The 12,403-nt window shown below is 38.3% G+C and overlaps 1 protein-coding gene across 4 annotated transcripts in view; it reads right to left on the bottom strand.

Moving 5' to 3' along the window:
* Positions 1–12,403, bottom strand: part of Ubn2 (ubinuclein 2) — a 68,677-nt gene that overhangs the window by 47,319 nt on the left and 8,955 nt on the right. For all 4 annotated transcript variants that reach the window (XM_029478831.2, XM_029478832.2, XM_021165456.3 and 1 more), the window contains exon 3: positions 3,902–4,003. In XM_029478831.2, coding sequence (XP_029334691.1) covers positions 3,902–4,003 — 102 coding nt within the window. The remainder of the gene's footprint in view (positions 1–3,901; positions 4,004–12,403) is intronic.

Raw genomic sequence — 12,403 nt, forward strand, 5'->3', positions numbered from 1 at the left:
AAAAGTCAAAACTGAAGGCACTAAGATTGTTGGAGTTAGCAGAGATCAGGAGGGCAAGAGGGATAAACAGAGAGAGCACAGAGACTTTTTAGAGCGAAACTACTCTCTACGGTCATAACAGTGGACATATGTCATAAGTATCTGTCTAAACCAACAGAGTCTACCATACCAGCAGGTGCAAACTATGAACTTAGCGGATAACAGTGTCCTGACTAGGTTCATCAACTGTAACAGGTACACCAACCACCACGATACAGTATGTTGATAGTAAAGGAGGCTGTGTGTGTGTGTGTGTGTGTGTGTGTGTGTGTGTAGCCAGTGGATATGGAAGCTCTTTGTACTTTCTGTTCAGTTTTGCTGTGAATCTAAACCTGTTCTAGCCAGACATGGTAGCACAGGAAGATCTCAGTGAGTCTGGGGCCAGCCTAGTTCCAAGACACCCAGAGTTATACAGTAAGATTCTGATGCAAAAAAAATTAAAATAGCTGGGGGTGATGGTACATGCCTTTAATCCCAGCACTGGGGAGGGAGGCAGAGGCAGGCAGATCTCTGAAAGGCCAGTCTGTTCTACATTTCAGGACAGCCAGAGCTACACAAAGAAATCCTGTCTCAAAACAACAACAACAACAACAACAACAACAACAACAAAACAACAACAAAACTAAAAACCCCAAAACCTAAAAAGAATTTAAAAAAAAAATCTGTTCTAAAATACAATATTAACTTTAAGAAGCTATTTAAGTAAAAGTATGGGTACATGCAACTGCCATGAATGATTTCCTTTTGGGTAAGTCAGAATTTTAAATCTACATATTAGCATTATTACTAATGTTTGATACTGGTTAATACTCTTGACCATATTTAAATTTTGTTATTTTTAATCTCAACATAACTCTGGGAGATAGTAATCGCACAGAAACTGGGTAGATAGTAATTGCACAGAAAATTAGGTAACACTGACATATGCTTTCTTGATCAAATGTCAAATTAGGAACTAATATAAAACTAGAACCTTGGACTTCTTGGAGTTCCAAGTAGCAGTCACTACTCTAGATAGAAACATTCCAATCTTAACTTGCCAGTTGCTAAGTTTTAGTAATGGTAAGTGCTCTCTACTCTAAACAACACTGCTAATATGCCTTGCAAAGAAACCACAAGTAATTTAGGAACATGATGTCCAGTGTGCACTGCGCTGACAATCATTCCAATCACTCTCTCACCAATATAAGCTCCATCTGTCACTATATATGCAACCAACTGCTGTATTGCCATGCAAAAGCTATACTAATTTACAAATCATAAAATATTTAAGTACCGTTATTAAGTACTGCAAAAGATATGATAATCCTAAAGGATATCATAATCCTAGGCATTGGAATAATCTAATACTCAGATAAAAATGGAAGAACATACACTTTACCTACTACAAAACATGGTAAGCCTTAATTCATGTACTAAGACAGAGCACTAATAATTCTTGTTGTCCCAAATTTCATCTTCCTTTCATAAGAGAAATTGGATGCTAGAGCTAAGGTTGCAGAATTTGGTCAAAACATACTGGTGGTAAAGCCTGGTGCTTAATATACCACTACTGTAGTAAGGTATACAATAGCAGCAACAAACTAAATAGTTTTATAAGTATCTGCCAAACTAACTTTCACTCTAGAGCACCAACCTTCAGGACTATTTTATAAGTCATTCCAAAATGGCCTCCAGAAGCTTGCTTCAGGATGGAAACCCCATGACCAATAAATTCCACTGCTATCAATCTGCCTCGGTCATATTATCTGAACTCTATAAAGTATTCTGAATGTATGTTTATTCAAGTAGATGAATGCACATGAGATGCTCAACTACCTGCAAACACATAACCCTGAGAATTAAAACTATTTTTACTAAAATCAGTAAATAATATACTGTAACAACCATTAAAAGCAGGATATCTATGCACTAATATATACTACTAGAAGATGTTGAATTTCAAGAAAAGAATATTTAAGATATATATAATGGCAATATTTGTTTCTTTTTTACAAGGATATACAGGTTGAATGTTAATTTCTCGATGACTACAAAAAAGTCTTATATTTACTTCTTGGTGGGGGACATCTGGGGAAAACATTACCTTGTACTTACTATCCATCTTGTGCTTTGTTGCCGACTTAGCATCACTGATTTATGTATGTATGTGCTGCATGTGTGTGTGAGGGTACACTCCCTTGCATGTGGGTATGGAGGCTAGAGGTCTATGTCGGGTGTCTTCCTCAGTCTCTCTTCATCTTATTGATCAGTCTCTCATTGATCTGTCCAAACTGCCTGAATGGCTTCCCAAGGATCTATCTACCCAGTACTGGGTGCTAGAGATCCAAATTCAAGCTCTCATGCTTGCATGGTAGATACTTTCCAACTGAGCCATCTCCCCAGCATCATAAATGATTCTTTTAAAAGCTAGAAAAATAAAACCAAAGAAGTCCTAATAACAAAAAAATTTCTTGTTTAAGTCATATACCCAGAAATTGTAATTCAATATTCAATATAATTCAAATATATCAGTGGGCTGGAGACATGGCTTAGTGTTAAAAGCACATATTGTTCTCACAGGGGACCCAAATTCAATTCACAGCACCCATATCAGGCAGCTCATAACTATTTAGAACTCCAGCTTCAGGGAGCTAAGGCCTCTCTGAACTTCCTAGGCACATACACAAACACAAATAATAAAATTTTACAAAATTAAGAAAGCATATCAATGGTTTCTTCCATTGATTAAGCTTAATATAATCATTTTCAGCATTTGGTTAGGACATTATTCCTTTTCCCATGTATGAGAATGAATGTATGTGCTTGTGTATACGAGAGTGCATGTGCTTATGTGAATCCATGTACTTATGTGCTTATGTTTTTAGATAGGGTCTCATATATCCCAGACTACACCCTCAATCTGTTATGTCTCAGGAATGAATGAGCTTTTGCTCCTGATCCCCCATCTCTACCAATGCTGGGGTTGACAGTATATAATACTGTGCCTTTGTCCTGTTAGAAAACTTTACTTCTCAGTGTGGGCAAGGAGTAATGATTTCTCTAGGAATTAATGCTAACTATGCACCTGAAAATAAGCAACCTATCAAACTCAAAATATTCTTTTTTTTTTTTTTTTAAGATTTATTTTATTACTATATCTAAGTACACTGTAGCTGTCTTCAGACACACCAGAAGAGGGCATCAGATCTTATTAAGGATGGTTGTGAGCCACCATGTGGTTGCTGGGATTTGAACTCATGACCTTTGGAAGAGTAGTCAGTGCTCTTACCCGCTGAGCCATCTCTCCAGCCCCCAAAATATTCTTGAAAGACCTGGAAGTACAACAAACTACATACAAGTAATGGCCTACTATCTTGTTGGCAAACCAGGGCTTGCTGGCCAAGCTCAGCCTAACAGTTTGTTACACAGCCTGCCAGAATGAATTTTGCATTTTTTAAGTGATGGGGAAAACATCAAATTAAATATTCTGTGATGCATGAAAATTACATGAGTTTAAATGTTATAGTCTATCAGTAAAGTTTTACTCTTAACGTTGCCACACTAATCTACGTACATGCTCTCCATGACTGCGCTCATGCTAGAGCAGGAGAAGAGCTGTAAGAGATACCATATGGCCCACAGTCGACAATATTTACCACATGGCCCTTTATAGTTTGCCAAAACCTGGCCTATGACAGCAATATAGTAACAACTTAACAGGAACAAGCCAACATTACAAAAACGTAAATCTACGGTTAAAAAACCTTTGAGCTATACAAACAGCTTTAAAAAGCACAAATAAACATCCATTGAGATATTTTAAGTTGCCTTGATGTCTACTGCCAAGAGCTTACTGCCATATTGAAGACATATTACTCACAGCCTCTGAGTTATCAATAAATGGATCTGTCTCATCATAGCCAAAGCCTATATCAATTAAATCTTGTAGCCGATCCTTCCGGTGTTTACGGGCTTTCCCACCCTGCAAAGAAGAGATACGTTAGACTTATTCAGTACCTGTACTGTTTCCATAAATATATAACAAAAAGACCTGTTAGAAGAATTCACCTAATTTTTACAGAGAAACCCTCTGTAGACACTGGATCTCCCCATACCTGGCATGTAAAGTGCACGAGTGACTGCTTCTTCAGAGTACAATCAACTGGACAAAGCAACTATAAGGTAGAAAATCTGTCAACACTTCTTCAACCACATAGTCAGCACTAACAGTGGGAAGTCTAATTGATGGCATCTATCTTTGACATATTAAAAATTACTTTTCAACTCTAAAACATGTCAGGAATTAAAGCATGGAAAGTGTGCCTGCAATTCCAGCCCTTGGGAGGCTGTGACAAGACTGAAAATTCAATGACACTCTTCTACACAGTGAGTTTATGAAAGTAATATAATAAAATATCAGAAATGATTTAAGTTCTTTTAAAACTTTTATTTTTATTTTATGCCCATGAGTGTTTGCCTGCATGTCTATAGGTATACCATGTGCATGCCTGGTGCCCACAAAGTCTAGAAGGGGCCACTGAATCCTCTGGAAGTGGAGTTCTGGACAACTGTAAGCTGTCTGTGACACTGGTGATAGGAACTGAGCCCAGGTCCTCTGCAAGAGTAGCAGTGCTCTCAACCACTGAACCATCTTTCCAGCCCCCAGAATTTAAGTTCTTACTCCCAAACAACTAAAAGCAAAGATAATCTGATTAAGAAATTTACCAAGCACATAGAACGAGCCAGCCTTTATAGACTGTACAATACTGTAGCCAGAAGAAATGTAAATTCCATGACAGTTGTATGGAGTCTTTTATAACAGATGACCTACTCAAGTCTTTCCTAAGATATTTATATTCTTAGACAAGACAAATGCAACTAAACACTTGTGGGAGCCCCTGAGTAAAACTACTTGGCTACCACATGGGGAACAAACCCAGTTGAACTAGAAAAAAGGGCAGTGATCTCAATGTCACCAGTTCATGGAGGCATAAAATCTGTATTTAAGTCCCCTAGTTATGTAAGTAGACCATGATGACAGCAGCTACTATTCACATCAGACACTAAGCACTTCCATCTTCTATTTCACATTCCACAAATGAAAACACACCAACGCTTAGGAAGGAGCGTTAACTCGTCAATGGTTACTGTGGTGATGGAATAGGAATGGTCCTCATAAACACGCGCTTGAATGTTTGGTCATAGGGAATAGTACTACTAGCGGTATGGCCTTGCCGGAGGAAGGGTGTTACTGGTGAGCTCTGAGGTCTTAAAAGCTCAGATCTGGCCAATGTGACACATTGCTGCCTGCAGATCAAGATAAAGAACTCTCAGCTCCTTCTCTAGCACCATTTCTGCCTGCATGCCCATGTTTCCCACCATGACAATGATAATGGACAAAACTTCTGAAACTGTAAGTAAGCCCCAATTAAATGTTTTCCTTTATAAAAGTTGTTGTGGTCACAGTGTTTATTCACAGCAATAAAACCCAAACAAAGACAGTTACAGAGACTTAATGTATCTAGAAAAAAAAAAGAGAGATGTTACAGAGCCTGTGGGGGTCACTTTTTAGAATTCAGTGTCCACGCCACGTCTCTACACAGTACCCATGGTTTTGTGCATAGTGTACTTAGCTAGCTAGAGAGATGGCTCAAAGGTTATAGACACTTGCACAATTCAATTCCCAGACTTTACTCAGGGCAAGAGAAACATGACTCCCAGGAGTTGTTCTTCTCATCTCCACATGCATGCTTTTACCTACTCTGGATCACACACACACTTCAATACCTGATAATATTAAAAGTGCTAATAGCAAGTATTAACAAGGATGTACGCAAACTAAACTTCTCCTATTTCACTTGTGGAGATACAAAGGGATCTAACAGCCCGGTGTGAAATCTATACTTATAATCCCAGCAGGAACAGGAAGATCCTGAGTTTGAGATTAGCCTTGGCTATATAGAGTAAGATACTGCCTCAGAAACAAACCAAAACCAACCACACATACATACATACATACATACATACATACATACATACATACAAACAAGCCAGACATGTTGGCATATGTCTTTAATCCCAGCACTCAGAAGGAAGAGGAGGATGTTTGTGAGTTTGAGTCCAACCTGGTCTACATAGGGAGCTCCAGGACAGGCAGGACTACATAGAAAAACCCTGTCTCAAAAAAGGAACAAACCCAACAGCCACTTTGTAAGAAAGGGCACAGCAGGGGCTGGTGAGATGGCTCAGTGGTTAAGAGCACTGACTGTTCTTCCGAAGGTCCCGAGTTCAAATCCCAGCAACCACATGGTGGCTCACAACCATCTGTAATGAGATCTGACGCCCTCTTCTGGAGTGTCTGAAGACAGCTACAGTGTACTTACATATAATAAAATAAATAAATCTTAAAAGAAAAAAAAAAAAAAGAATCCATTGTGGTTTGTGCATTTCCATGGGCACCCAGCTTTAAAAACAAAAACAAAAACAAACAAACAAACAAACAAAAACCCAAAAAACGAAAGGGCACAGCAGTACGTGAAGGTAACACCAGTGCAGGGTGGAACCCAGAGCTCACTGGCCAGCCAGTCTAGCCAAATGCAAAAGAAGATCCTGTCTCAACAAAGTGAGGTTCTCTAGCCTTCACACACACACACACACACACACACACACCTGAGAGCACACTTGAACACAAAACAAACACAAGCATGCATACTACATGAAAGAGTGCACAGTAAAAATGTATGGTCTTTTTCCTTTTACATGTATTATTCCTGTGTGGGCCTACGACACACATGTGGAAGCCTGATAACCTGTAAGCACTGGTCTTCTTCTACTATGGAGGTTCAAACTCAGGGATCAAACTCAGGTCATCCAGGCTTGGCAGCAAGTGTTTGTTTGTTTGTTTGTTTTTTCGAGACAGGGTTTCTATATAGCCTTGGCTGTCCTGGAGCTCACTTTGTAGACCAGGCTGGCCCCGAACTCAGAAATCCTCCTGCCTCTGCCTCCCAAGTGCTGGGATTAAAGGTGTGTGCCACCATGCCCGGCTTTTTTTTTTTTTTTTTTTTTTTTTAAACATAAGTTATCTTGCCAGGCACTGGCAGTGGTGATGGTTCGAGCCTTTAATCCTGGCACTCAGGAGGCAGAGGCAGGTGATCTCAAAGTTCAAGCAAGGCCAGCCTAGTCTACAGAGCCAGATCCGGGACAGCCAGGGCTACACAGTGAATCTCTGCCTCAAATTGGGCTAATCCTTCTGTCTCAGTGCTAAAATGTATATTAATATAAAATGTATGTGTGACTTCTTTGGAGCAGTTTTATGTATGGTAGTGTAAAACTAAATGTGGGGCCTAGTAAGATGGCTTTGAATGTGGCTGTGCAGCCATGTCTGATGACTTGAGCTTGGTCCCTGGAATTTACAGGGTAGAGGAGGGAAAATAGCTCCTATATGCTGTCCTCTGACCTCAACATGAACAGAAAACAGAAAACTGTATTTTATAAAAATAAATAAAAACTCAAACTCTGAAAACAGTACAATGTCCTTCATGTGATGAATGAATAAAACACTGGAAGACCCACTGACACATGAGACACATAGATGACTCTCAAAGACCATGTTAAACCAAAGCCCCACACAAACAAGGTTCATTTACAGGAAATTCTAGAAAAGCAAAAACCTACAGAAACAGAAACAGCCCAGAGATTGCCAGGGTTTGGGCTGATGGTAGAGGACTGTCTGCCGAGGTACAAAGAAACCTTATGGGGAGATAAAACTGGCCTACGCCATGACTACAGTGGCACTTAGAAACTGCATGCCTTTATTAAAACTCACTAAGTTACACAATTAAAATTGATAACTTGTAATTAAACTATACTGCAATAATTCTAACCTTCAAAGCCTGTCATTCAGTTCTTTCTTCTTTACTTTCCTTCCTTCTCAATCTCTTCCTTTTAACTTTTAAATTTTTGCCAGGCCTGGGGTTAAACTTAGAATTATTATTTCTACCTCAAGTCTGTCTCCCACAAACCTTTGCTCACAGATTTAGTCACACCTCCCTTCCTTTCCATTATAATGCCAGGTCTAGAAAGCTGGACATTATTTTTACCTAAATGTATCCAATCCCTTGGCTAACCTCACTTCAAGTTTACCGTTACTATGTCTGATAAGTAGTTCAGACATACCATTTCCTATAGTCTCCTGCCTCAGAAATATGTTACTATAAGACAAATCCAAAGGCCTTAATATTTACAAGTTCAAGGTTTTCTACATGGAATGTTCAATTGCCTATCCATCTTGCTCTCATAACTCTCTAACATAAACCTTTTTGGTCCCTTGAAATCCCTTCCTAAGCACATGAGCTCATCTTTCCTCCTTTTTTCCCTTTCTTCGGACTCTTAACCCTCACGGACTCTTATCTCTCTCATGAATCTGCGGGACTTTTAAATTTTTCTCTAGAATGCTAATTAAAGTCACAACTACACACAACCACAGCCACTGCTCATCAGATACTTTCAGGGCAGAGGCACAAGGTACAATTAGATGAGTATAATTTTCCTTGGGAAATCTAAAAACAAAACAAACAAAAAATCCATGGTCTGTTGTGATGAGCAAATACAGAAGACCAAACAGCTTATTGGTAATTAGACTTAGGACCATGTGTGTCTAGTCAAAGTTACCAGCTTGTTGCCATTAAAAATGACTGTTAATTGTTAGTGCTCAATAGAGCAGAATACTAGTACTGTTAAATAGGTGTAAATCCTTTTAAGTGTCAATTTTAAAGAGATTATCAAAAAGAGCTAACTAAAGCTTTGACTATTATATTAATCTAAAATCTCACAAAAATCCTATCAATAACAGGATCAAATGATATAAATACAAACCATTTAACTATGATCATTCAATGCTAATAGCCATTAAAAAACAAGAGGTTATATATAAGGACTAAGAGAAACAGTTTGCTAAATCTTATTTAAAATTCAGGTTAATCACAGAAAGGACACTATGAGTGTTTATTAAACATCTAAGGGCCAACAATGATAGTAAAGACACTTGCTGCCAAGCCAGACAACAAAGCTTGATTCCCCAGAGACCTAAAGCAATAGGAGAAAACAGAGTCCATAAATTGTCCTTGGATCTCCACACATGTAATGTGAATGTGCACACCCAAATACACACCACAGAAAATACATAAATATATCATTTTTTTTAAGTTTAAGTTGTAGAGACGGCTCATGCAGTAAAGTTAAGAACACTTGTTGCTCTTGCAGAGAGCCCTGGCAGTTTGAGCCTAGGACCCACAAGGTGGTTCACACCCACTGTAGTTCCAGTCCCAAAGCTGGAACTTGCTATGCAACCCAGGCTGTTCTCAAAACTTGTAATCTCCCTATCTCAGCATCCAAGTACTGAGATTACAAGTGTGTACCATCATTTCTGCCTTGGAACAACACATTCAACAGACACCCAAAAAGAACATATGCACTATGAATTTTAAACATTAAAATTTACCTAAAGGAATTCAAGACAGATTGACACTGTGCCCTCCCTGGAAGACAAACCTATTTTGAATCAGTATCTTTACTGTGCCCTATGACACAATCAGTCTTAATTCATAATTTTCTGAATCTTTTTATACTGTACAATTCACACATTAAGTAGACCTTATAAAAATCAGAATTTACTTCCATCTTGTTACGTCTCAAATGAAGAACCCTTTTAAAGTTTTTTCTTTCTTTCTTTCTTTTTTTTTTTAGAGAATATATTTTTTTACATATTTTATTTATTTGTATGCATGTGAGTAGGCTGTATCTGTCTTCAGACACACCAGAAAAGGGCATCAGATCCCATTACAGATGGCTGTGAGCCACCATGTGGTTGCTGGGAATTGAATTCAGGACCTCTGGAAGAGCAATTGGGTTCTCTTAACCACTGAGCCATCTCTCTAGTCCCTAAAGTTCTTTTTCTAAGTACTCCTTCATGATGACTCAGTCATTAGCACTGAGTCACTTAGTACTGGCTTAACCTGATAGTCAGTATCTCAAGCCAATGTTGAATGATTCCATCAGTAAACTGAAAAACAAACAAGCTATTCCTAAGACAGGGCCTCCACTGCCCCTGTGAAGTGAATGGAACAAAGCATTGACATTCACTGATCATGTATTGCCGACAGAGCAAGCAGGGCACTCACTGATAAAGACTCTGGTCTTAACAACCAGAAGAAAACACCTTGGTTATAAAGCATCTCAGTTTCTACTCCAGTCCCTTAGAACTATCTTTTTATATCCATGATGATTTCAACCCTCTAATAAAAAGCCTACAATTTTAAATCAAGGGAAACAGTTACCAGTACAGAAACATTAACACACACTTTAATAACCATCACTTATAGGTGTAAGCTCTTCCACTTGTCCTAAAACTGCTGTTTCACAATATGTCTGCAGGAATTTAAAGAATTAAAAATTTATCTAGGTCAGAGGCCACATAATAAAAATGGCTCAACAAAGCAAATGATCAGAATTAAACAAAAAGGTACTTTTTGAGCAAGGATTCCTTTTCCCTTTAAGACTACCCACCCCCTTAGAGTTTTTTTTTTAAAAAGCATTTATGATTTTAATATACATTCAACCCTTGATATTATGGATTGGTTTCAGGACCCCTAAAAAATTTTAAAATCTCTGAATGCTCAATGGCTGTTCAAATATCCTGTATAAATATTATAGTGCTTATATATAACCCACTTGTATCCTGCAATATACTTTATCTCTAGATATTTATAATAGCTAATGCAGTGTTATATTGTTATCAACCTGTATTGTTTAGGGAATAATACTAAGAAGAAAGTCTTCCTTTGTATAATACAGGTACACATTTCTTTTTCTTCTTTTGGAATATTTCTGATCTTCAGTTGGGTGAGTCATAGAGGCAGAATCTACAACTATGGTGGGTTGGTTTCATACTACTATTTTTTTTTATTTTATTTTTACTTTTTGTTTTGTTTTGTTTTTGAAGACAGGGTCTTTCTCTGTAGTTCTGGAAGACCTGGAGCTTGGTGATGTAGAACAGCTTGGACTCACTAGAGAGGCACTACATCTAGCCTGGTTGCAGACCACTGTTAGTCTAGAACACTAAATTTACTCGTATTTCCGTTTTATGAGTAGTACGATCTTAACAAGTTTGCCTAAACTCTTCCCAAAACTTTAGCAAGCTGAGTCTTAAGTACTATACCCAATAAAAGGACAAAAATGCTCTAACTTTTCAGGAGTTACAGCTCACAAGTGAATGATATCATTTCTAAAATGATTACACGAAAGCCGGGCACATGTCTTTAATCCTAGCACTTGGGAGGCAGAGGCAGGAGGATTTTTGAATTCGAGGCCAGCCTAGTCTACAGAGTGAGTTCCAGGACAGCCAGGGCTACACAGAGAAACCCTGTCTCAAAAAACAACAACAACAACAAAAAAATGATTACACGCTTTTGTAATATTCACTTCCTAATGCCATATACGAGTGGACTGTTCAAAGTATTTTACAACTGATTAAGTCACTCAACACAATTTTTACACTTACTAAATTATTATTTTTTTTTTTTTTTCTGGGCATGGTGACACACAACTTTAATTCCAGCACTTGGCAGGCTAGTCTATGAGCTCTGGTCAGCTAAAGCTACATAATAAGATCCTGCTTAAGTAAATAGATAGGATAGATAGTATAGACAGACAGATAAAAACCATTTTTACATGTATTTAGTTACTTTGGGGAAGGGGCACGTGCATAGCATGGTGCACACGTGGAGGCTGGAGGACAATTTGCACAAGTCAGATTTCCTACCATCTGAGTTTCAGGACTCAAGCTCAGGACCACTGGGCTCAGCAGAAAGTGCCTTTACCTGCTGAGCCATCTTGACAATCTAACATTTGTTTTATAGTCTATAGCAAAATAAAAACTCAGACTTTTTAGAAACATGCACAGAGAAAGGGTGGGAGGAAGAGGGAAGGGACAGACAGACACAGAGAGGAAAAAAAAAAAACAAAACCAGATAGAGACAGGCTCTCACTGGGTTTCAGCCCCACCATGGAACTCACTGTGCAAATCAAATCTGTCTGGCCTACAGTTAGTTGTGAGCCTCCTGCCTCTGTCCTCAAGGAGCTGGGACTACAGGCATGCTCCACACCATGATCACTTCAACTATTTCATTTATATGGATCTGCAGAATTACTTTTGGATCACCAAGTTTATCATGGCCCCTTAAAAAACAAAAACAAAAAATAAACACCCTGAAGCTATTAGGACTCTGATACATGCATTATTATTGGTATTCCAAGTCTCTAAGGTAGAGGAAGCAAATATTTTTTTCTTTATTAGTAAGGAAACTTTAAAGCTATAATTCATCAG

Source organism: Mus caroli, unplaced genomic scaffold (genome assembly GCF_978045245.1).
Source record: "Mus caroli unplaced genomic scaffold, Mus_caroli_1 scaffold_7, whole genome shotgun sequence".
NCBI lineage: Eukaryota > Metazoa > Chordata > Mammalia > Rodentia > Muridae > Mus > Mus caroli.